The following is a 27,081-nucleotide window of genomic DNA, read 5'->3' on the forward strand; positions in this document are numbered from 1 at the left end:
GCTTTTGCCCGGATTTCCAGGCAGAAGCAGCTGGATGCGACAAAGAATGGGGTGCACAGAAGCACTTTGTTGAGGATCCCCAGTGGAACGGTAAGTGCCGTCCACACTGGGGAAGCCTTTGCTGGCACATAGCAGTCTCCACTTTGGAGACTGCTGATCTAAACCCATAGGACACAATTCACCCGCAGTTAATCACCTTGTGACGTGCTCTTTTAGGGTCTAGGTGAGCTATTTAGCTGTAGCAGTTTAGTGAGTGCTATAGAGCAGCAATTCTATATCATGAAGTTCAGGGCTAGATGAGCAGCTAGCTAATCATGCAGACCAGACTGTTATGCTGTAAAGGGAGGACATTTCCCAATCTCTCTGCCCCCCCCATTTGTCTATGATTGTGTGTGAGTGTGTTTTACAAACTTGACGAGCTCAGACCTGGCAAGGCCTACTTGAATCTACACCACCTCAGGAGGAGACACAGATCTGAGCAGAGTGGAACAGCTGGAGCTGCTCCACACTGCCCAAGGAACAGGGCATAACTGCCGGGTCCTGGCCCTGCCTTCCGTTCCCTACCTATCCTCCCCCGGAGATGCCCACCGCCCGCCCTCCCTCCACCCACCCACCCTGGAACACCCCCTTGCTTTGGCCTTTCTGACTCTTAAGTCTTAACTCCTTACGCTGACCTCCCCAACTCTCAAGTCGACGCAAATGTGCCTTACAGCACCCCCGGGTCAGTGCAAGTGACATGTGCCGGCTTAACCCGGGGGTTAGGATTGCGTTCTATGTCAATTTTAGTCTCAAGGATTTCAGTGGGACTAGATTGGCTTACATTTGTGTACTCTCGTGTTACTAGCTTGTTGAGTAGACTGTAAAAGAAGGCAGAGGGTAATGTCATATATTATAGGAAGAGCATATCACAAGTTTGATGACACATTGTGTCTGCCTTGTGTGCATTTAAAGAAATTAATGATGGAAATAGAGATTACTCTTTAGCCTGGACTTTATGTAAGCAGATCCATTCTAAGACATGTGGTTTGATGTGCTTGATGACAAATAATGCATACCAGCTCCTGTGACCAAGGCTCATGAACGAGTGATGGGGCTTCTACCAAAACTGACCAGATTTTACTTCTTAATCAACTTGTTTGCAAATATTGTCAGTTTATGTATGCATTTATTTATTTTGAAAATGTGTGTCCTGCCCTTCTCAGTAAGGACACAGGCTTCTTTGCAATAAATTATAAAAACAAGTACAACAGGCTCTCCAACAATAAGTATAATTTAAAAGCAGAAAACATGGTTGATAATAATACTTAGCACTTGTTTAGTGCAAAGTACTTCATATGAATTATCATGATTTTGTACTTGCAAAAACGCTGTAAGGTATTTAATGGCTCAATCCTATGGGCCTGCTGCATTGCTGGGACATATGTTCTGACAGCGCAGCATGCTTTATGGCCATGCCAAAAAATATTACATCATAGTGTGCAGCCTAACCTCCACCATAAATGGTAACAACCTCCCACAACCAGCGAGAAGGTGGAGGACGAGTGAGGGGGCAGGACCCCAGTGGCCATGGTGGAAGCAGCATTGCCACCCCGTAGAAGAGTGCCAGCTGGGCTTCTGTGACCCCTGTGACCTCTCCTCAGCTATGCTACTACAGGGCAGGGAGGGGAAGGAATGGGAGTGTCTGGGCAGGGAGGAGGTAGAATGGGTGGAGAGAGAGTGGATCCTAGTGGCACCAGCATGTGCCAGGATCCTATTCCTTCTCTGTTTTTCTCCCCTTTGCTCTACTCACTTCTCTATCAGCAAAATGGCTGGCACAGATCAGAGGAGACCAATTGAGCTGGGGGTGGGATTTAGTTAGGACTGGGCTATCAGTCTCATAGCTACTACACAACACCAGTATGGTTCATGTGGTACCAAATCTTAAAACAGTTTCATTTGCTTCCAGTTGATTTCTGGGTTCAATACAAATGCTAGTTTTGACCTAGGGAGGCCTTACCCATCTGGGTCCTGGACACTTCAAGAACTGACTTGTTCCATATAATACTTTCTATAGTATCTTCCTCAGATGTTCTGTTCCAGATCTCTCTGCCATCTGGAATATGGTGGACAGTTACTTGGATTAGGGCCTTTTCAGCAATGGCACCAAAAGTGTGGAAATCCCTTTAGGAGGAAGTTCTCTCTATGTGTTCTTTGTTGGCTTTTACATACCAAGTGAAGGCTGTGTTTTTCCAGGGGACCTTTGGGGCCATCCAAGTTGGCTGTGTCTGGCTATTTCTATTGGTTAGTAGTTTTTTTCTTTTTCTTTTGTTTTGCTGCTACATGTTGTGAGGAATTTTTTAAAAAATTTGTTTCTGTTGTAAATGACTGTTAGCACCTTCAGCGCTAACGGTTGTTGCCCCCGCCTGCTGCTGACAGGCTGAGGCTTCCCCTCATTGGCCCGCCTGCTGCTGGGGGCAGGAGAATCAGGTTGGAGTCGGGCGGCTGCAGTCCTAGCCTCAGTCCGAGAGCGAGTGGTGATCCCGCCCTCCCGCCCCTTACGTCAATCTGAGATTAGCTGGCTGCCACTGGGGCCAGGTAGGAATTTTTTGCTGACAGCCTGGTTGGCCTTTGGCTGCCAGATTTTTCGCCTACCCTGGACTGTCATGGCTAGGTTTTTCACATGGTTATGGTAAATTTGGTTGCTTTAGCATGAAGCGGGCAGGGTCAGCGTAGGTAGGCACATCCTGGTGTCCGTCTAAGACAGCAAGGTCAAGGGGTGAGCCAGTACCGCTCACATGATGCCTTTCCAGCTCGAAGAGGCTGGCTGGCAAGCCCCTTTGACTGGACTGGGACGCCTGGCAAGGCTTGACCTGCAGCCAGCAGTCCAGCTGTTTTAACCATTTGGGCAGGTTGTCCTAGGCCGCAGGTCGAGTCGGACGGTTTCGCCCTTTGACCTTGGGGGAGGTAGACGGCTAGATTCGTTTCCCCCTATTAATGACCCCACACGACTTAGGACTGGGAGTTTAGTCAACTGCCCCAGTCACCCTGCTGTAACTTAAGATCAATAAAGTGGCCCAGTTTTCAATCCAAGCCACAGTCTGATGCATTTATTTGGGGGGGGGGGTGCGCCAGTAATGTATCTTAGAGCACAATCCTAAGATTGCACTGGGCCAATGCAAGTCTGTTGTGCCGGCCCAGGAGGGCTGCAAATGTGCAGTGACGCATGTTTGCACCTACTCCTGAGTCAGCTGGGTCAGTGCAAGGACGTGCGCCGCCCCACCGAGGCTGCATCCAGCCTCTGTAGTGCCAAAACTGGGTGAGTCATGCACATTGGGGCAAAAAATCAAAACTTCACCTATAGGCTGATGGGTTCTGAGCTGTCTGTGACAGATCAGGAGAGGGATCTTGGGGTGGTGGTAGACAAGTCGATGAAAGTGTCGACCCAATGTGCGGCGGCAGTGAAGAAGGCCAATTCTATGCTTGGGATCATTAGAAAAGGTATTGAGAACAAAATAGCTAATATTATAATGCTGTTGTACAAATCGATGGTAAGGCCACACCTGGAGTATTGTGTCCAGTTCTGGTCGCCGCATCTCAAAAAGGACATAGTGGAAATGGAAAAGGTGCAAAAGAGAGCGACTGAGATGATTACTGGGCTGGGGCACCTTCCTTATGAGGAAAGGCTATGGCGTTTGGGCCTCTTCAACCTAGAAAAGAGGCGTCTGAGGGGGGACATGATTGAGACATACAACATTATGCAGGGGATGGACAGAGTGGATAGAGAGATGCTCTTTACCCTCTCACACAACACCACAGCCAGGGGATATCCACTAAAACTGAGGACAGACAAAAGAAAATATTTCTTTACTCAGCGTGTGGTTGGCCTGTGGAACTCCTTGCCACAGGATGTGGTGATGGCATCTGGCCTGGATGTCTTTAAAAGGGGATTGGAGAAGTTTCTGGAGGAAAAATCCGTTACAGGTTACAAGCCATGATGTGTATGTGCAACCTCCTGATTTTAGAAATGGGCTATGTCAGAATGCCTGATGCAAGGGAGGTCACCAGGATGCAGGTTGTCTTTTGTGCTCCCTGAGGGCCCAATCCTATCCAGTTTTCCAGTGCTGGTGTAGCTGAGCCAAAGGGGCATGCGCTGCATCCTGTGCTGGGGAGGCAGACACAGAGGCCTCCTCAAGGTAAGGGAACATTTGTTCCCTTAGCTCAGACCTGCACTGTAGCTGGAAAGTTGGATAGGATTGGGTCCTGATGCATTTGGTGCACCACTGTGAAATACAGGAAACTGGACTAGATAGGCCTATGGCCTGATCCAGCAGGGCTGTTCTTATGTTCTTATGAGTTTGCACTGGCCGAGCTTGGCTGGGGGGCATGGGGAGTGTCGGGAGAAGAGTGGGGGGTGGGCTAGGATCTGGCACTTATACTGAATCCTGACTCCGTTCCTGGGCAGCCTGGGACAGCTCTGGCACAGATCTGAGTAGACCCATTGGGGCTGCAGTGCCTGCCTCTGGAGTAAGGGGAAGTGATTTTCCTTTACCTGGGCTGAGTGGTTTTCAGCCCCAAACTCGCCTGCTGGCCTTCCCGTTCCAGTGCAAGTTAGGATTTCGCTGCCCAATATGTATGCTTCTTTGTAGATCTTTTTAGTACAAAGCTACGCCATTAATATTTTATTAAATGAATATGAGTTTCAGACATTTTGAGAAGGTGATTATTGGGCTGAACTTGGAAATTAGGAATAATGAGATTGGAAGTATTATTTTTTAATAAGGTAGCAGGCATTGGAATTATCCTCATTTTGTTCCAGTATTACTATCCTGAGTTTAAGAAGCAGTTACGTTCCTTAGATATCCACATTATCCATTTTCTCTGGTATTGACATAACCAATAATTATGGAGAGTTCAAAAATTGCTACTGAATCTTTGCTTTCCCATGTTTTTCTGTGTTGTTCCCTCATCTTTTTTAAAGATCTGGTTTGTGGCAGTTTTTCTACTACCAAAGTAATTGCATCATCATCAGCCTGCACTATGTGGACCGGCAATTAATTGAGGAACCTGTTGGGAGGAGTGGTCCAGGAGGTGGCTGGTGAGATAGTGGGTTTTACCCTGCCTTTGCACATGGCTTGCCCTGCATTTCTCAAGTGCATTGCCAATGCCATATCCTGCTTGGTGGTCCTGCCTCCCATAGCCAAACATTTCCTTTTTAACAAGCCCTTCATTTTGGGTTTGCCCTAAATAAAAGTAAAATCCATCAATTTAATTAAAATTTTAATTTCATGTTTTGCTAAAGTGCACTTGTGTGAAGAAGGAAAAAAAAGAACTTGAATGAGCAAATGGTAGGGTTGTTGGAGCCACAAATAGTGGAGGAGTTATTAAAAGGTTGATTTCAGCACTGCTGTTGACCAGGAGGGAACTAGTTCCGGAAATGACTAATTAAAGGCCTGCTTTCAGTAATATGGGTGGCCAGAAGAAGTAGGAACCACATTAAAACACATCATCCAGTGAGACCTTTGTTGATTGAAGACTGCAATCTTAAGCATACTTTTGAGGATTTTATGGGACTTTTGAGTAAGCTTCATGTTTTGCTTGTGAGGATGGACACTGTGGGATTGTTGTGGAGGAATATAGTGCTGTTTCTTATGCCGTGTGGAATCACAGTTTTAATTGTACTTGCAAATGTTTGTGGAAGAGTACCAGCTCTGCAGCACTTAAATTTTTTTTTTTTTGTTCTGGGTATTGCAATCAGGTTTGTAAAAATAATTTATCCAGGGTTTGGTCCTGCCACTGCGTAGGGTAGAACAGTGGTTCTCACATGTTTAGCACCAGGACCCACTTTTTAGAATGAGAATCTGTCAGGACCCACTGGAAGTGATGTCATGATCAGAAGTGACATCATCAAGCAGAACAATTTTTAACAATCCTAGGCTACAATCCTACCCACACTTACCCAGGAGTAAGGCCCACTTACTATCATTGTTAAAAGCATATGCAGAGTAGCCTGTTCAAAGTACAGATCTGTAACATTTCCCCAAATGCAGTCACATACCATGTGATTACACATACCATGTGTAATCTAATATCAAGTCTAATATATTAAAAAGAAAATATTGAAATGAATGGGGACACACCTGAAATTGGCTTGCGACCCACCTAGTGGGTCCCGACCCACAGTTTGAGAAACATTGGGGTAGTGTTCTGCACAGGCTCCTTAGACCTTCAGAGATGGCAGAGGGATAGAGATCATAATTGGAGGCCCTTGCAGACTGACTCAGTGATTTAGGTGGCTTCCGTTTGGACAGAAGCAACCGTTATCTTTTTAGTTTTAAATCTCTTCAAGTGCCTAATTGATCTGGCTTGAGAGGTATAGTGCATCTAAGCATGAGATTCCATTGCATTGTCATGGCTTGTTGGAAGAACTTCCAGGGGTGGAAATGGGGATGCAGCAAACTGGAGAAGCTTTGGGTGATTGGAACTGGAGGAAGATGTGGTGTGAGTGGCTTAACAGGCTAGAGTGGATTCACGGGACACCCACGTTTTGGGATTCACTGGCCACCCATAGTAATGAGGGAGTCCATGTTGTCCTTCTGCTAATCTTTTCATACTATTTAAGCTCTACTCTCTCTTCACAGAGTCATTTATGGAGTCGTATCCACTCACAGCCTTCTTGTTTTCCTAATAGATGCATACTCAGCTTTTTTATCCTTGTTGCTCTTCTGCTTACTTTTCATTTCACTTGTTTCAATTTGAAGTTGTCCTTTCTTAGGGCAGTTGACCACATCTTGATGGTTATTATTTCCAAATAAAGCTTTAATCATAACAGGCTAGAGCCCTGGGAGCTGTGGGGAAGGAGAATCTTTGCATTGTATGTCAACTATCACCACTGGCCTATTGTCAGAAGAGCTAGAAGTCTTCATTCAACCCTGAATTCAGATTGTGATTGCAAATTATGATGCAACAAGTCCTCACCTAAAGTTGTTGATAGGTTCTTGGAAATGACAACTTTAAGCAAAACAACTTAGAACAAAACAAATTTAACCATAGGCTAAGTGATATATGTAAACAAGAGTTAAGTCCCTATAGCATATTTCTGGTCACAGAAACATCACCAAACTTCTAAATCAGGGGTGGGCAAACTTTCAAGTTTAGGGATCCTGGACCTTTAATCATTGTATAGAAGAGGTAATGTCAGCAGGTATAGAAGAGTAATGTCACAGATGACAAGCTGCACCTGCTAAAATTCTCTCTCATACACAATCGCTAAAAGGTCCACAATCTTTAAAGTTGAAAGTTTGCCCATCCCTGTTCTAAATAAAGACCCCAAACACTTCTAATATTAAACATTGAAATAAATGTGAGCTTTTCAGGCTGGAGAAAACCCATGAAGACATGGGGAGAATGTGCAAACTCCACATAGACAGTGCCTTGGCCAGTAATTGGGACAGTGCTTTGGCCAGGAAGTTGTTTGCAATGTTGGGAACTTGAGTCAGGTGAAAATTTTTGGATGATTTTGGATGACTCTACAACTCGTGAATCATGCATGTAGAAGACTCTGAAAAAAGTCAGGGACCCCCTGACTTGGCATTCATCCCCATGTGTGCCACATGGAAAACCTCATGGGGCAAGCATTCCTACAGCAAGCAACAGGGAGTTCCAAACAAGAGGCAGGAAAGGGTTAATGAATTGGGTGGGAGGGTGGAGGCTGGAGTGAGCTCTTTTTCCCCATCTCTGATAGGAAGAAGATGGGGAAAGACTTTTAGAGAAGATGTCAGCATTTTTAACCTCACGAACTGTTGGAAAATCTGAAGAGAAAGTGTAAATCTGGCTCTTTCATTGTCCAAGTCATGTAGATTATGTGAAAGCCTCACTTTGGGTATAGGTGTGGGAGCAATAAAAATATAGTTGTCTTGGCCATAATGATAAGTTAACAAGTTGGAGTGAAGTTGGAGTGAAAAGCAGTATATACAACTAAAGCAGAACAGCTGAGATATACTCATTCCTTAAAGGTCATTTGACTCATATTTAAATATTTATTATTTTTTATCTGGCAAATGTATAGACCGCTTTTCTCAACAATGATTCTTAAAGTGAGTAGCAGTGAACAAAATACTAATAAAATTACAGTTTAGCAGTGAAACATAACAGAGACAGATTGAAAACAGAGAACTGGTGTTAAAAACAGAGATCTTGGTCTTAAGTCTGCTTGTAGAGAGTTCTTGACAGTTTACAGTTCACACTTTCAGTCTCCCAGATCGTTTGCACTGAAATGGATATCTGATTCCTGAGCTTGGGGGCACTTATTGTGAATGGATAACCAACATCTGAAGTGCAGTTCACCAGATGTGAATCGAAGTTGATGTTCTTGACAACACTTTAGAGTAGGGGTATCCAAACTTTTTGGTAGGAAGCCCACATCATCTCTCTGACACTGTACTGGAGGCCAGGGAAAAAAAAGAATTAATTTACATTTAAAATTTGAATAAATTTACATAAATGAATATATTAGAGATGGAACTTATATGAATGAATGAAGGTCTTGCAATAGCTCAAGACCTATAAAAGGCCTTGTACAAAGCAAGGCTGGCCTTTCCTTCACTGCTGCTGCTGCATCACAGACTTGAAACAGCAAGCAGTGGAGGGAGCCCTCAGACTGCAGATCACATGCGAGGTCAAAGAATTGCCTTAACGCTGAGAGCAGTTGCTTTGAGCCAGCGCAGGCTCCAGCAAGTCTCCAGAAGGTCAGGGGCTCATTGGAGACTGGGGGTTCCCCTTGGCTGGATTGGGGGTCCCCGAGGGTTGCAAATGGCCCCTGGGCCGGGGTTTGGGCACCCCTGCTTTAGAGGGAATTTACTTTAACAGCATTATAGATCACCTGATCCCAAATGTAGCGTAGATTCTGGGTTGGTTATACACACTCTGTGTAATGATTAAGCAAGCATATGTACCCAATCTCTACTCATACAACCTTGCAGAGGGTGCCCAGTATTGATGAATGGTACACACATGCATCCAATTGTGCAATTCTTGACTTTCCTTCTCAGAGAAGGGAGGAATGATGTAGAACCGGGTGGATGTAAGTGCATACTGACCACATTATACAGGGTGAACCAAAAATAGCTGGACAGTAAATAAATACAATATAATATAACACAAACCCCATAGTTGCAATGAACACCACCGTTATAGTATAACCCTAACACAAACCCTATTCCACCTACTGTCCACCTACTTTCGGTTCACCCTGTATATTAACTTCTACTTGTGGTGAGAGGTGCTTACAGGCTACATATTGTACTTCTGACAAGGAAGTGCATGAACCAGACCTTTGGTTCCCACAGTGTGAAAAACTTGGGAAATTGTTGAAGGATAATATTTTTTCTTCTTGTTGGTATTAGTAGTACACAACATTTCAAAATATTAATGCTAATTTATGCTGCAAATTATGCTTTTGTAAATGCAGATATTTTCAAGTTGTGCTTTCATGTTGTGTTAGTACAGGAATAATGTATCTGCTGGCCACGGACCACTGTTGGAAGGGCCAGAGACAGTAAGTGTGAGGCTTATATGTGGTTGTGGTATACAACACATGAGGGCAAGCATGGGGTCCTTTGACTGTTCTGAAGCATGTTTCCACACTAATATTTTTCATGTGAATCTATGTGGGCATCCTTGACCTAACTGAGGTGGATGCTGTGTGTGCTTGACACTTTTAGCATAGATGTAACACACAGGAGTCTTGGGGTGTGCTGCACTCTAGTAAAAGACAGCAAGGTTGTCATATGTTTGGAAAATGCACTCAGGGCTGGCTTATCCGTATGGCTGAATCTACCTCAGGAGGCAGAATGGCAATGGGGCACCCATTTCTGTCCACCTGCTTGTCTTCACTGATCCTCCTCCTCCACCTTCTTCCACTCCCTGAATTGGAAAAGGAAGGACAGAGCAGAAGAGTGGAGGAGAATGATGGACAGGGGTGTCACACTCATTTCATGTAGTGCGCCGAAGAGTATTAATGGTGCCTGCTAAGGGCTGGAAGTGACATCATTGTGCAGGAAGTGACATCATTAAGCAGCTGATGGCCAGAAATAAGCACTTTGTTCTCACGGAGAAACTCATTAGCTGCAAATGAAAGAAAATGTACAAATCTTGTTCATAATTTCAAGATATGAGAGAGTCCAATTATCGTTCTGGGAGAGCCCAATTATAACAGGGGCTGGATAAATTGCTTCCAGGGGATGCATCCAGCCCATGGGCTTTAAGTTTTACATCCCTGATCTAGAGTGTCAGAGGAGCAGAAACAGGCACATTACTATGTAAGGGAGGCAGCTTTGGCATACTGCCTCAGGCACCAGGAAATCTTGGGCCAGCCCTGAATGCACTCTTGAGTCTAGTTGAGCATAGGCTGATAACTTAAACAATGCTTGTGGCTTGGCTCGAAAAGCTTCATATGTGAAAGTGCATATGTGTTTTATGCAGTACAACTAACTCAGTGAAATGCTTAATCAAGACAGACTCGAGGAAATAATAAATTGCAAAATGCTACATTTGAATGACACACATACACACACAGACTCTTCTTGTGTTCCTGGTGCTTTGCATGGAGGTCCAGAGCCTACATTAAAGGACTGTAATCCTTCATCAGTGTGTGTGTGTTTGGTTGCCTAACATCTGTGGATTGTTAAGATAAGTTATTACACAGACCTGCTTTAGTTTAGATTAGTTTGGACCACAGCCCAGTATTTTCAATCAGGATATAATTCCTGCATGCTGCTAGATTGCTTGCTACATATACTTCCCTAAAAAATATTTTTCACTAAGCAGCTTTCTCGCTAAAACTGTTATATCACCTCAAGGGGTTTCCCCACCCTGTTCTGAAGAAGGGTTTTTGCTTCTTCCCGCCTTTGGGCAGAATATAGTTACAGGCTAACACTGCATGTATTAAGTAGCTTCTGAAGAGTATCCGAAACCGAGATGGTAGTTTAGCCTCTATGTGAGTATAACATCGATATGTGTGATCTGTGTCTGTGTATGTGAATATTTACATGTAAACATTCTCCAGTTAAGTGCTCAAATGGATTTTGTAGGTATCATATTTAGGATTTTCTTTTTTAACATGTGTGTGCCTGCCATGGGGGTGTTAGTTATTGAAAATGCATAGTTATGCCCACAAGAAGCTAATGCAGTAACGAGGCACACAAATGTATAGGAATAAATTAATTGAAACATGTACCTGAGGATGTTTATTTTTTTTAAGATGTTCTTGTTTCAAATACTTTCTATGACGAGTATAGTTAGTAGTGTCTTTTTTTAAAAAAATGTATGTTTTGAATACATCACATGAAGATACAATCTTATTTTACAAATTATACTGCTTTGGCTTTTAAAATTGTATTAATTGTATTTAAAACAGCACATAGGACTTTAGAAAGAATTCAGAAATGAAGGTTCATTTCAATTTGCTAGTTTTGTTTGGAAATGTATGAAGGTATGTATTTATTAATTTGGGGGTCTAGCATGTGGCTCTCCTCACTGTCGGTGACCAAACTTGCAGTGATTTGATTGGAGCTAGGTAGCACCCTAAATTTGAATCTTTTAGAACCTTCAGATTTTAAACGTGTAATTTAAATATTAGCTCTTGATTAAAAGCTGTCTCTTTTGACACATGCAATATTTAAGGGGCCTTCAGTTTTTTTTTATATCCACACTTGTACAGTGTGAAAGCTACATTTCATTTGTTTCATTTGCAAAACTTCAGAAATGTTCATTTCCTTCAATGTATTTCAAAGTCAAACTATCCCATCTAAGGCAGAGACAGCAGAAATGGGTCTTTGATTTCATCTTGTTTGTTGACTGTTCTCATTATCTCACTAGGACATATCTTTTTATTTTTAAATTACACCAGACCTATTTACTCTAATGCTGAGCTAATTTTTTGATTAGGTTCCTTATTTTGTAATTCATTAAAATTATTGTAATAAGTATTTTATTCTATTGTGTTAAAAAGAAACAAACAATTCTTTCTGACAATGGATAAATGCATAATATAGATGTTCTTTTCCTGCCCACAGTCTAAATATTTAATTAACAAGTTTAACTTCCATAACATCTGGTGCATCCTTTAACAAAAAAAGTCTAAACAATTTTCTGATTATTTCAAAGCATGAACTCCTTATTCATTTGTTTATTCACTCTTCTTAAGAGAATGTGTTATGAGAATGACTAGAGAATTCTCATTCCTTGTCAAAGGCAAAGTTCTACTTGGTTGTTGGACTGCTTCTTGCAATTACTATTGCAGGATTATAATCACTTCAGTTATTACTAAAATACTTCAAAGCTGTTCAACATATTTTGAAATTTTGGGGGAAGTAGTACTGTTTCCACATTTTGAGTGCTTTGCCCATGGATAACAGATTTTTCATTTTCTTTTCTATTTGTTTCATTTCTTATTAGATGTCAGTCATATGAATATGAGTGTCTTTGTGACTCTCTATATGGTATACTTTTTGTTTTTCATTTGTACATATTAAGATAATTATTTTTTTCTAATTTTATAAAATGTTAAGCTGTAATTCATTATACTTTTTTTACTCTCTCTCTCTCTCTCTCTCTCTCTCTCTCTCTCTCTCTCTCTCTCTCTCTCTTTAGAAATCCATTTTGAAATTCTTATTTTTCCATTCATTTTAATTTATATTGTCTGGTTAACACTCCAATCCTAACCACCTTTACTGGGGGAAGAGTGTTATTTATTTTTAATTAGACTTATTCCCAAATAAGTGTGCATAGGATTTCTGCTTAACTCCTTTTTTTGCTGTATGATCTCTTACAGTGCATGGGTGCCTTGATCCCTGCCTAATCCTTGAGGGTAGCATCTGGCCTTAATGTATGTTGCTGGTATCCAGTGTTGCTGAAAGAACTTGCATTTTAAAAATCTAGTGGCAATGTTCTAGGGGGGGAGAATGGTTGCTTGCTTTCAGTCTCTCCTGAGATTATTTAATCATCATTTATAATATGAATTTTTGATCTTTTTTTTAAAGTTTCTATAATGAGGCAGTTTTTCCATTAAAAAAACACTTTAATGTACAGTGTAATTACTATATTTGGACAGATGTCAGTAGGCTTCTTATTCCTGAACCACACCAGGGAGTGATGGAGGCATACTCAACTTTTGATTTTTTGATATACGTAGGATTTGATCTTCAATTGGAACAGTAACAAGTAGTCAACTACATCAGCTTAGTTCTTTAGTAATTGTTAATGAATTGGAGGGGAGAGGAAATCCCTGGCCTGAATGCTGTGACACAAAGTTCAGCTTTAATTCATATTACTTGTGAATATTGATTTGTTAGTCTTATCCTAAAATCTGTCCACTAAAGAGCTGGGGTCACTGCACACTATTAACTTATTTTTATCCAGTACATTTTTATTCCACCTTTCCTCCAAGGAACCTAGGGTGGCATACATCTATCTCCAACCACTTATCCTCACAACAATCATGCCAGGTAGGTTAGGCTGAGGTACAATGACTGGCCTCACTCACAGTATAATCCAATGCATGTCTACTCAGAAGTAAGTTCTGTTGTATTGAGTGGAGTTTACTCCCAGGAGAGTATGTATAGAGTTGCTGCCTCAGGGAGCTTTATAGCTAAGCGGAGATTTAAACCTCGATCACTTTTATCCTGGGTCTGACATTCTAACCCCCACATCACAGTGAGTCTTGGAGCATTGATGGAACACAAATGCTTGGTGCAACCAAGACGAAACACCTGCTTGCAGTTTGTTTGGCTCTAGCTAGCAAGATCAGCACACTCCAAAAGCATGTTCTCAGCATGAGCACCAGCACAAACCTTCATAAAGGGAAGAACGACTCTTCTTGAATATTTAGACATTTTAGAAACCACAGAATACTTAGATTGTTCTTTTCCTTTACAACTAGGTTATGTGGGTATGCAATTTGTGCCGAAAGCAGCAAGAGATCCTAACGAAATCTGGTGCATGGTTTTTTGGAAGTGGTCCTCAACAACCGCCCAATCAGGATGGAACACTGAGTGATACAGCTACTGGTGGCAGTTCAGATGCACCTAGAGAAAAGAAAGCCAGGCTTCAAGAACGGTCAAGGTCTCAAACACCCCTAAGCACAGCAGACACCTCTACCCAGGAAATACCCTCTAGTGCACATCCTGACAGAAGGAAAGGCACCGAGCTATCACAGCAAGCCATGGGCCTGGATCAGAAGCAAAGTTCGTCAAGGTCTAGAAGTGAACCCCCAAGAGAGAGGTAATACTGAAGCCAGTAATCTTACCAACGTAGCTATGGGGAAGATTATAATTGTAATCTTGAACAGTTAAGATCAGTTTCATAAATGGGAAAACTGAGTTTTGCTCTGGTCACACTCTGAGAGAGTGCACAGAGACACATTGTCAGTGGCTACTGGGAGGGGGAGTGAGGGGGTTAAGGGGAAGGCCACCCCCAGATTTCTGTTATAGAACTGGCTATCCTTCTAAGATATTTGGGGAGGTGAGGGGTGGGGAAGGATGGAGGACAGGGAAGAAATTCGTGTGTGGAGACAGAGTGTTAACAGAGCTCTCCCCCAGTACATGCATTCATCAAATTGATAGGCTTTTAATTTGCTGAGCTTTGTCTCTTCTTTTTAAGTTCACACACATGTAGATGCCTTTATTTTCAAATTAGTCTTAATATGTGTATATATATATATATATATTTACAAATGTATTTAAGACATGAATTATTCTAAATTAAAAGTAATTTGTGGATAATATGCATTTACTGTATAATGAATGGAATGAACTAAAACAGAACTATGTGACTCTCCTATTTACTAGCATTGTCATTTGATTAACACTTGATTAACACTTGATTAACAAGAAGGTTGAAACTTCTTGTCACTGTATGCATGTTCTTTGCACGTGTATGCTTTAAAAAATTTTTAAAATAATAATAATAATGATCCAGAGGAAGGTGTGATCTAATTTAATACTAGAGCACATGCTTGAAGTAACATGTAGTGACCCCTAGTCAATGAATTGTATACATTGTAGGCCGCATTCCTATGCACACTTACCAAGAAGTAGTCCACACTGAACACAGTGGGACTTACTTTTGAATAAATGTGGATAGGATTGTGCTGTTAGCTTATTAATCATAACTTAGACCTGCCTATATTTGCATATGATAAAAAACCGATGCAAATATCTCTTTGTTTCCAGAAGATGATGTATTCATGCGTCATAGCAAACATTCCCTTCTTTTTCCTTACACAGGAGGGTGTTTGTCTCCCAGAAAGGTCCTTGCAGAAGGCATCTGCAGTTTTATAATTATTTACAAATACAGTATTTGCATATGAAAATACATTTAAATTTTGAAAATTTAAAAATCTGCTGATTAAATGGACATTTTTTTGCCAGTCAAAGTGTTCTTTGATGGGTTACGTTAACCAATGAAATTGGAGTCTTACACATATTACAATGAACATGCACAGGGGGTGGGGCCTCCTGCTTCATTGTCTTTGTCCTTCCCTCCAATGTATGTTCATTAAAACCTGCTGGAGTGCCTGAGCAGGGCAAGTGGCTTCCCTGAAAGTGCATGCTCTGTATCACAGGCTCAGCTTGCCTCCCTGGAACTTGGCTGTTACTAGCCAGAAATGTAATATTTTTCACTTTTTGGGAAGATGATAAAATAGGAAGAAGAGCCAGGAGTTGCTCAGTGGACTATGAGTAATTGCATTTACATGAAGTTTAATTATGCCACATCCTGACTCAGGAACACTGATTTCTGATCAACAGTGAACATTCTCTTGAATCAGGGTCTGAGGACCAATGTTAGTTTTTAGAAAGACTTTAAAATTTCTATCCACAGATGCTTTCGAAGCGGATTCTTTCTTTACAGCTTCATCTACATTTGTATAGTGGCGACGCATGTATCTTGTAATGTGAGAAGGACTGCAAAAGTATTCTTTTATGTCTGCTCATCAATCTGGAAGAGGAAGCAGAGCTCATTTGTTTGGATAGATAACACAGCAGGCAGTCGTTGCAAACATTTAGACTCTTGGTGCCATAATTTAAGGCCTGACTTCTTCTAGGTTTGCTTCTTGTCTATTCCAAACTGTGAAGTTGAACTTCCTCTTTTTTTAACTCAAGGATTATTGAAACAAAATTGTTACTTTTATTGTAGCATCTATGTATTTGAGAAGAAATGTTTTCACTGATTAGATTAACCCAATCAAAAGATTTTTATCATCATTTCTGTAGATAACCAGCCTTTTATTTTGCACATACAGTTTGCACAAGGTGGCTTCACCACCTCTAATTTTATTGACTTGTGTCACCCTGCATCTTTTTTCATTCCCTTTACAATAGGAAGAAGATATCCATGGGTTCTGAACAGAATGGAAAAGGAGGTCTAAAAGGTGAGCGCAAACGTGTGCCAAAATCCTCACTTCAGCAGGGTGAAGGACAAACAGATGAGAGGGAATGTAAAGAAAGACGTGATGGTAGAAGATTAGAGAAAGGGAGGTCTCAAGACTATTCAGACTTTCCCAAAACTTTTGAGGAAGGCAAGGCTGTAGATGAAGAAAAGCAAAGGAAAGAAGATGACTATCACACCCGATACAGGAGTGATCCAAATCTAGCAAGGTATCCTGTGAAGCCACATCCCGAGGAGCAACAGATGCGCATGCATGCAAAAGTTTCGAAAGCACGTCATGAAAGAAGACACAGTGATGTTGCCTTGCCTCATATAGAAGTCGAGGAGTCTGAGGTACCCGAGAATAAATTAGGAAAGCACTCCCAGTTGCAAGGAACTCAGGACACAAAGTCTCACCCGGATACTCAGAGGGCATATGCGATAGAAAGAACAGGTGATGTAAGAATGTCCGTTTCTAAACAATTAGCTAATCATAGCCCACCAATTCCCAGGCACAATGTGGTTCCTACAGAGCACTTAGAATCCAAAAACCATGATCCCTTTAAAACACAGAGTCGCCTAGATCCTAGCTCTGCTATTCTCAATCGGAAAGCAAAGCGGGAGAAAATGGAGACCATGCTAAGGAATGATTCCCTTAGTTCTGACCAGTCAGAATCAGTGCGACCATCTCCTCCAAAGCCTCATAGATCGAAGCGGGGTGGCAAGAAAAGACAAATGTCAGTCAGCAGCTCTGAGGAAGAAGGAGCATCAACACCTGAATATACCAGTTGTGATGACGTGGAAATAGAAAGTGAAAGTGTCAGTGAAAAAGGTAAGATTTTGAACTACATCTATGTCTATATTCTGTGTGAAAAATATCTTGTTTAAACATGCCTTCTTTTAATGAAACCATATAAAACAAAGGGAGCTATCTTCTCTTATATTGTCTTTATGGTCTTCCCCTGATAAGATTATATCCTGAGTAGTTTTTCCATTTGCACAATATTGAATGGCGATTTTCACCCATCCTTTTTTCTGCTGCAACTCAGTTAATGCATGCCATTCTGCCATGGAAAACTCTGAAATCCTCATGCAGAGATTTTCAGAAGGGTGCACAGGGGATGTAGGGGGAAAGGGGAGAACCCAGCCATTCTCAAACTGTGGGTTGCAAGCCAATTTTTGGTGGTTTGTGGGGCCCACTTCATTGGCTGCATCATGCCCCAGAATGCCTCACGGCCTTGCATTATGGGGTGCGATCCAGAAGTCGCAGGGCATTCTGGGACGTGATGCAACTGCCACAGTTGACGAAGTGGGTTGCAGCAATAAAAAGTTTGAAAACCTCTGGCTTTACATGAGTCAAAGATCATATGTGTGAGTTGACTTTCATGCCATCACTACCATTCCTTTTCCTTAACCTTTGAACTCAACAATTGGTTTTAATGAATATGGACAGTATGTGCTGAAGCATGGTGCAGTGGCTAGAGTGCTGGGTACAGATGTGGAAAGTCTAAGTTCAAATCTCTGTTCTGCTGAACTGTCCTTGGGTGATCTTGAGCAATTCACTGGAAATATCCTACCTTTGAAGATATTTGTGAAGATTGTTGTGAATTCTTCTGCTCAGAACTCATCAGAGGAAATGTAAGATACTAATGTAACAAGATTTAAAACTTGAGCAGATTTAAGTCTTTCCCATTGTACTCAGTGGAATTTATACTTGTGTAATACTTACTACAGTACTCAGTCCAGCCAAATTAGGCATTTTGAAGCCTTGTTGGACTAGATTTGAAAGTGATAAAGCATCTATTCACTAACAATTTGGTGTTTGGTTTACCTGTTCACTTGATTGATTTGGACCACAATCAAGAAAACCAATATAAGGCTGGGGTGTATCCAGCAGGAGTTTTGCTTTTGATCCTTTTAAACAGCAGCACTTTATACCACAGTTTTTAAAAGTGCTGGTTGGCATTTTTTTTTAAATCTGGAGTGATTAATCACAGTCTTTTGCTTTGTTGCCGACAGTTTATTAATAAATCAGAACAGTATTACACATGCTACGGCCAATCCTGTCTGGCCCTTGTGCCGATGGAACTCACAACCCATCAGTGCAAGGTGTGGGCTGCTGGTGTGCTGTTACTGTCATGGTGCAAGGTGCCAGTGTAAACAGCTAATATCCCCCATGTACACCAATGGAATGCCAATCATTAGAGGGTCACAATAGCTATTTTTACCTTTTCTGAGGCACAGGGAGCCCTGCAGAGGGATCCGCAAGGCTCTCCATACACTCTGGAACCCAATGCAGGCTATGGTAAGTTTTAAAAAACCCTCTGTCCCGGCAGTGGTGAGATCATGATGCTACCATCCCCCTGCTCTGCAAAAGAGCAACTCTCAAACTCCTGGAGATTTTGAGAACCACTGTTCTAGAGGTCAAATAAATACTGAAAAATCTATCTGAATTTGGAGTTGCAATTCTGCACGGTAATTTTGAGAAATTCACATTTGACATCAGTCATGGGCTTTGCAGAGAGAAACCCAAATCTCATGCTTTCAAAACTGTAGCCCACATTCCTAAACTTTACTTTTTTTATTTCAAAACTTTATTTTTAAAACATTATAGATCTATTTATGCTTATTTAGATTAAAGGATAAAGGATCTGACAGTGATATACTTAATATTGGTATCTGTGTGGATTGTACTCCTGCAGGAGTATTTTGGTTTTTTAGGGATGTCACATTGCTTCCTTTAACATAGCAAACAAAGGTATGTGAAAGGTAACCATGTATATGTAGTAGAAACTGCTCTAATGAAGTGCTAATTCCATTGTACTCTAACAATACATAGCCTCTTTTTCATAAAAAAAAAAACACTGTAATGTTGGTGGCTTCTCCGTATACCGTAATGCTAAAGTTGGTAATTGGTGTTTCAGTAAGAATAATTGGGCATGGGTTGGTGGCACAGAGTGGTAGGTTGCAGCACTGGCGTCGCTAGAGGGGTGCAGGGGGTGCGGGCCGCACCAGGTGACACGCTGGGGGGTGATGCGCCCTGGGGGGTGATGCGCTAACATTGCGGGGTTAGGAGCTACCACATCATGCCATACACCATTGGATGCAGTATGGCCAGCAGAGTGCAATGCAAAAAACAGAATTGAAATTGCTCCTTTCATTCAAACGTTATGGCCAAAACACCAGAAGGAAAAAATGCATGGAGCCCTATGGAAAGTGAAAGTGAGCTGTATCACGCGTTTACTTGCCAATAGGCATACTTGCCATAGTCCGTTGGAAAGGGTGGGATGAGAGGAACCCAATGACACCAGAATGGTCCCGATCCAATGAATGCAGCCCCCCAAAACACCTGAGAAGCTCCCCCCTCCCAGCTGCAAGTCTGAGCCCGAAACGAAGCCACGTGGCCGCATTTACTCGCGAATAGGTGGGCTTGCCTTAGTTGAGGCAGGCTGAGAGGCTCCAAGGATGTCAGAATGGTCCTCATCCAATGGGTGCAGCCCCCAAAAACACCGGAGAAGGAAGTTCCTTCCTCCAGCTGCCTCCCTCCCAGTCTATGGAGCCCCATGGAAAGCAAAGCAGCCTCACAGTCATGTTTGCTCACGAGTAGGCAGACGTACCTTGGCTGGTGGTCAGGCCAGCAAAGGGGAATGTGAGGACACCAGAAGGGTCCTGATCCGATGGAGCCGCTCCAGAAGGCAGCCTCCCCCCCCCCCAAAAAAAAAAAGAGGCTTGAATGGTAAGGGGAAATTTTTCTATTTTGCACTTGCAAAGTCAGGTGAGTCTTTATTCTGATGTGCCTGAAATAGAAGAACTTTAAACTGGGCACTAGGAGGGCTGGAAATCTCACTGATTCTTTTTTGGGGGGTTATTGTAGGCATACTACAGAGTAAGCTCCGTTGACCACTATGGGACTTACTTCAGAGTAGACATGCATAGGATTGGGCTCACAGGCTGCAATCCTACCCACACTTTCCTAAGAGTAAGCCCCATTGACCACAATAGGACTTACTTCAGAGTAGATTCACTTGGTGGAACAGGACTGGCTCCCCCTTACTTATTTTATTTTAATTTAATTATTTATAATTATTTACTTTAATTTGCTTGATGATGTCACTTCTGGCCATGACATCACTTCCAATGGGTCCTGGACAGATTGTCATTCTAAAAAGTGGGTCCCAGTGCTAAAAGTTTGAGAACTGCTGCAATAAGTTATTAGTAAGTTGACACGGGTGTGTGTGTGTGTGTGTGTGTGTGTGTGAGAGAGAGAGAGAGAGAGAGAGACTCCGCAAGTTTTCAAAATCTCTAAATTCAGAATTTGGAGGAATAAGACCCTTGTGTTATATATCAATCAATGCGTAATTTCATGCAGAATGCAGTGAAACAAACCACATTGAAATATCTGTGTTATAACAAAAGGTACAGTCAAAAAACCAGTGGGGGCAGGGCGATGGTACATCATCACACCCACCTGGGGCGTTGCCCCACCCACTACCTGGGGTGACGCATAGGCCTCCCATACTGGATGATGCGAATCCTAGTGACGCCATTGGGTTGCAGTACTGCAGCCAAGAACTTTCCCCACAATCCGAGTTTGATCCCAGCGGAAGCTAGCCTGCTCAGGTAGCCATCTCGAGCTCAACGCAGCCTTCCATCCTTCTGATGTCAGTAAAATGAATACCCAGCTTGCTGGGGGAAAGGTAACATGGCTGGAGAAGTGTCGTACACTCCCTGGGTTTTGGGGTGCTCAGAGTTCTTGGTTCTCGAACCCTAGAGCCCTCAAGGACCCCTGTTTGGTAGTACTGCCACCACCCTGTATGTGCCAGTGTCTCAGTCCAGGGACACTGAGACCCTCTTGGCTTAATTCTATCCCTTGTGGGCACTGAGCACTTTCTTTAATTAAAGCCTCAGACCTCAAGTTACTAGTCCTCAATGAGTATTTGGTAGCTTGCTGAATGGCTAGGCAGGATTCTGAACCTTTGTCCCCAACAGACAATGAAACAACTTAGTAAAAGGATTTTTACTTTATTAAATACATAGGGTTACATAACGTTACAAAAGGCAGCAAATGCTAGAGGCATAAAACTTCTAGGAAACATATCAGCATTAAAATAACAAAGCTAACTGGCTATCTCCATTATGCCCTAACTCTCACCTGGGTCAGCTTTCCTTTGTAGATCCTCAGCTCCAGGTTAACTATAAGGCCACATGGCCCTGGTGGACTAGGCTCCCCTGCAGGATGTTGCCCCCACAACCTTTTCCACCAAAAGATAAAGACCCCGACACACCCCTTGGGCTTTGTTCTTATTCTTCTCAAGACTTATACTCTCTTCTCTTACTCTCTTCTCTTATACTTCTCAGGACTGAGGTGACTCTGTACTCATTTAAACTGCCCAGTCAGTACTCTTGGGGACAGAACCTTCCTGAAGTGGGGCTGGGTACTAGTCCTCTTTGTTCTTCCCCTCCTTGATGGGCGCCTTTCTGTCTGCGTAGGTGCTACATTATCACCTTCCATTGAGTTGTAAATTCCGTTGGCTGTTGTTACTCACATCCTTGCAACTAGGAACTGCAAGCCACTTCTCTGTTACTGGTTTACTTTGGTTCAGCTCTACATGCTACTAGGCCTAAACTGTACATATTCATGACAGGAAGGCAATGGCAAACCTGCTTATAGTCTGCCATGAAATTGCCGTGGAAGTGGCGACACCCCAAGGGTCAGTAGAGACTCGGTACTTGCACATTTATTTATTTCTGGTTTATATCCATCGTCTTGTATATCTGATGCTTCTAATTGAATGCATCACTGATTATGAGAAACTTCTCAACAAGATTCTGCTACCCGTCTTCCATTGAGATATTTCTCATACATTCAATTTATGAAATGGGAAAAAGTCAGTAGGCTGCGAGAGGACCATGTCCTCTTGCTCACTTGCTTGACCCTACCTATTCTCCTTGCTACCTGCGCTGTCCCCTCTGACTTTTCCCCTGTAGGTGAGGAAGCCACTGGGGAAAGGTGAACATGTTGAGCAGACAAATGGCTGCCTGCTCTACTTCTCTCTGCCAGGCTTCTGCTCAAGATTTCAGCATCTTGCAGTTCCTTTTCCTTGAAAAGCAAAATTCTTCGGGCAGAATGATAATGGAACTATGCAAAACAAAGCTTGGCCCATAAATGGCCATCTAATGCATTACACGGTTTCAAACCCAGCTTACCACTGAATATATTCACAACAGGGAGTTCTAGCAACTTCCAACAGCTTAGCCAGTATTCCTATACAGTGCACATGTTGCCAAATAATGTGCTTATCACAGTCATGTGGCACATTTGCGCACATTTTCATGTTTTGCAAGCACAGCTGAAATACCTAATGTGTGACATGGCCCTTGTTTAATAGAAATGGGGAGGCCAAGGAGTTTGATTCTGGGTTTGAATTTGATTCAGCCTTTCTGTGAACTGAAACGATGTCCATGTCATACCAACTATAGCATTTATCATCAACTTCACTCGCTGATCATAGTCTTTGTCATAGGTCAGGTACTCTCCAAAGTATTTTTATTCGCTTTAAAAAAGTGATAATCATTTTTACTTACTTCCCCCATAAGCTGTCTGGCCTCTAATGGGTGTTAGACCTATGCTGCCAGCTAAATACGGTTGGACCTCAATATCCACTGATTTAGTATCCACTGATTTGACTCACCACTGCTACTGAGGTCCCCCTTTAAATGCCTTGTAACAAGGAAAAAAGCACAAAAATACAATTTCCTACCTTCACGCTGTTAAATTATTATGATTTTATTCCATTAGATTCCATTATTCACCACATCTAGTGGATGAATACAGTATAGTCTCTATCCCAGCCTTTTTCAACCACTGTGCCATGGCACACTGGTGTGCCACAAATAGTACGCAGGTGTGCCATAGGAGTTTGGGGGAGGATCATTTATTAGTAGGACCACTGCAGGATGTGAGCCCCACCAACAGCATGGTGTATCTCGTCAATTGTCAAAAAACTGATAGTGTGCCTTGACAATTACCTTGTCAGTGTGCCAGGAGATAACAAAGGTTGAAAATCACTGGTCTATACCAATGTATTCTGGTGTGACAATAGAGTAGCAAGAAATTTGGGTCTTTAAAGCTATTTTTCTACTGCTTTGGTATCCACTGATTGTTTTTTTAATCAGTGTGTTGGGCTGGGAACGGTGTGAGTTGGGCTGGGAAAAGGAGAGTGGGATCTTGATGTGCAGTGCTGAGATCCTCCTCCACCCACCCCTGGTTTGGCCCAGTCCCCTACCCAATCCTGTTCTGAACTGTCCCTGCCACCAGTTTACCTGCTCTGGTGGGATATTTTGGCGACCCTGACAAGCACACAAATCTCTGGCCATTTGCTCCAGCATCTTCAAAGCCAAACTAGTAGTGCAAACCAGTGGCTCAAAAATGCATGGTAGCAGCACAGCTTTTGTGCAGCCAGAATGGGCTATAGTAGCAGATTGCAAGAACTCAAAAAGTGCAAAAAGTTAAAAAATATGAAGTGGTTGTGCAAAGTCAAACTGATTCAACAGTGCTTGCAGAATTGTCTACTACAACTCTACAATTATGGTCAGAGCCCTGGTCTATGACCGAAGCTAGCAGTGCATGAATGAGTAATGGTGGCTATTAGTTTCAAGACTGTGCATTGACATACTCTTATCTATTACGGCTAGTTCTAACAGAACATGCTGCATCCGTGGAGCGGTCACTGATTTAGGGCGAAATCCTATCCTGTGCTTGAACAAGCAAGCCAAAAGACTTGCGCTGTATCCAGCGCAGGATAGTAACCATAAGTGGCTCAGCCAGAGGCAAGGAGAAACATTTCCCCTTACCTCCAGATATGGGCCACTGGCCCCTATGGGTCTCCTCGGACTTGCGTCACCTCTTGAGGCTTGAAGCCGCTCTGTTCTCCCCGGGAACAAAGGTTTGAATCTGGCATAACTGCCGGGTCCCAGCCCTGCCTCCCACTCCCCACCCATCCTCCCCTGGGGCCCCCCCACTACCTGCCCTCCCCCCACCCAGGAACACCTCCTCCCCGCCTCCCCCCACTGCTTGCGTCGGCCCAGCTGGGCCAACGCATGCCTCGGTGAGGAAGTCGCTACAGAGGCTGGATTCAACTTCCATGTGTCAGTGCATCTCTGTGCACTGATGCGGCTTTCTCCTGAGGAGGTGCAAATGTGCCTTGCAGGTTTGCGACCCTCCTGGGCTGGTGCAAGTTCCAATCATTTCCAGTATTGTGCTTTTAGTTATGTACATGTGAAACCACCAGTGCCATTCATACAACAGCGAACTGCAGCTACAGAGGAAAACCCAGCAAACCTTTGAGCTGGCGCAAGTTGAAGGAGAGAAAAGGGGCAGGGAGGCTGCTGCCAGAGAGGATAGGATCTGGCATGTGCCATCACCACTGGATCCCACAGTCTTCCTGCTCCCCATGCCTTGCCCTGGCCAGTTTCACCCCCTTCTTGGCCCACTTCTGCCCTCCTTCTACCCCCTCCTGCCTCCCATGCAGGCTTACCTGCAATTGGCTAGCAGTCTAACAACGGGAAGGCTCCAGCTTTTCCACCAGCACTCCAGCAGCACGCTACTCAGCGCACTGCTGGTGCATGCTTTATGGCTGCTTTATAGCAACCAGCGAGGGAGCAGTGGCGTCGCTAGGGGGTTGTGGGAGGTGTGGGCCACACTGGGTGATGCGCACTGGGGGTGACATGCTAAAATCCTAGTGGTTAGGAGTAACCCCATCATGTTTTATACCGTTGGATGCAGAATTTTGAGACGAATACAATGCAAAAAACCAGAGTGAAATATCTCCTTTCTATCAAAAGTTATGGCCAAAATACTGGAGAACAAGAAACATATGAATCCCTATGGAAAGGGAAAGTGAGCCGTACTGCGCGTTCACTCGCGAGTAGGCGAACATGCCTTAGTCCATCAGAAAGGGCAGGCTTAGAGGACAACACGAATGGTCCTGATTCAATGAATGTAGCCCCCAAAAACACCTGAGAAGGAAGTCCCTCCCTCCAAGCAGACAAATGTATTGAGTCCTATGGAAAGTGAAACTAAGCCTCTCGGTTGCATTAACTCATGAGTAAGCAAACGTGCCTTGGCCAGTGGTCAGGCCAGGCAAAGGGGAATGTGAAGGCACCAGAATGGTCTTGATCTGATAGATCAACAAATGCTCCAAAAGGCAGCCTCCCCCTCCCCACTAAAAAGGATCAAAACAGTGGCTTCAGCTGATAAGGTGAACTGTTTTGAGATTTGCAAAGCCAGGTGGATACTGACAGTGATCTGGTTTAAACAGAAGTTCTTAAATTGAACTGGGCACTAGGTAGGGCTGAAAACGTTACTGGTTTTGGAGGGGGGGTGTTATTGCAGGCAGCCTACAGAGGAAATTCACTTGGTGGAACAGGCCTGGCTTCTGCTTATTTATTTGTTTTACTTTAATTATTTATATTATTTATTTTAATTTGCCTGATGATGTCACTTCCACCATGACATAACTTCTGGTGGGTCTTGGACAGATTCTCATTCTAAAAAGTGGGTCCCAGTGCTAAAAGTTTGAGAACTGCTGCAATAAGGTGTTAGTAAGTTGACACCCTGGGGGTGTGTGCCACCACTAGTGACCAAAATAACTAAAATCACAGTTTGGAGGAATCATACCATCATGTTATATATCAATTTGTAATTTCATGCAGAATGTGTTCTATCGAAAGGTATAGCCAAAAAACAGTGGGGGCGGAGTGATGGTACTTCACCCCCACCCCCACCTGGGGTGTTGCCCCACCCACTGCATGGGGGGGGGGTGACGCGCTGGCATCACGCACCAGGTGACTGAACCCTATTGAGAGAGCCCGGTAGTATTGGCCTAAACACACTTAACTCTGAGTAAGCCCTATTGAATATAATGAAACTTACTTGTGAGTAGTCCCCTTATCTGGGCCATCCAGTCACCACCATTGCATTCATCACACATTCCATTGGCTCCTCTGCATTGCACAAGCTGGGGGATAGGATTGGGCTGTAAGGCTGTAATCCAATACACAGTTTTCCTGGGAGTAAGTCAAATTGACCACAAACAGATTTACTTCTAAGTACAGATGCATAGGATTGTGTTGTAAGACAAGGTACCAAAAACTTGACAGAAAAAATGTGCTTTAAAAAGGGTTTTGAAGGAAGAGGATGAAGAAACTCCACAACTCTTGTGAGAGGCAGTTCCATGCAAAAGGGACAGCAAGGGAGAAAGGACAGAGTTGTCTTAGGGAGCAAGAAACCTTTGGATGGTGGAGGAAGGCATAGGGCATGAGTAGGAGTGTAGCATATGATATGAGGTCTGAGAGGTAGGAAGGGATGTGCCCATGGAGGGACTTGAAGGTAAGACAAAGAGCTTGGTCTTGATCCAGGAGGAGCACACTGGGAGACAGTGAAGGAATTTAAGGGAGGGACTTGATCAATGCAATAAGCAAGATGAATCACCTTAGCAGGAGAGTGCTGGATGGAGATTAGGGGACTAAGATGATCCAATGAAAGTACAGCAAGGAAGAAAGTAGCAATAGTCACAGTGAGAGATGACCAGGCTATGAATCAGCATTTTTGCCAATAAAGGCCAAACGTCAAGCCTATTGTGGCAAAGCAATGCTGGGACAGCACTTTCCAGTAACACC

At 43.2% G+C, this 27,081-nt stretch overlaps 1 protein-coding gene across 1 annotated transcript in view; it reads left to right on the plus strand.

Moving 5' to 3' along the window:
- Positions 1-27,081, plus strand: part of RIMS1 (regulating synaptic membrane exocytosis 1) — a 219,220-nt gene that overhangs the window by 137,735 nt on the left and 54,404 nt on the right. The window contains exons 4-6 of the mRNA XM_066622705.1: positions 13,916-14,256; positions 14,513-14,552; positions 16,411-17,233. Of these exons, the coding sequence (XP_066478802.1) occupies positions 13,916-14,256; positions 14,513-14,552; positions 16,411-17,233 (1,204 nt within the window). The remainder of the gene's footprint in view (positions 1-13,915; positions 14,257-14,512; positions 14,553-16,410; positions 17,234-27,081) is intronic.

This window comes from Tiliqua scincoides, chromosome 1, assembly GCF_035046505.1.
Source record: "Tiliqua scincoides isolate rTilSci1 chromosome 1, rTilSci1.hap2, whole genome shotgun sequence".
NCBI classification, from domain to species: Eukaryota; Metazoa; Chordata; class Lepidosauria; order Squamata; family Scincidae; genus Tiliqua; species Tiliqua scincoides.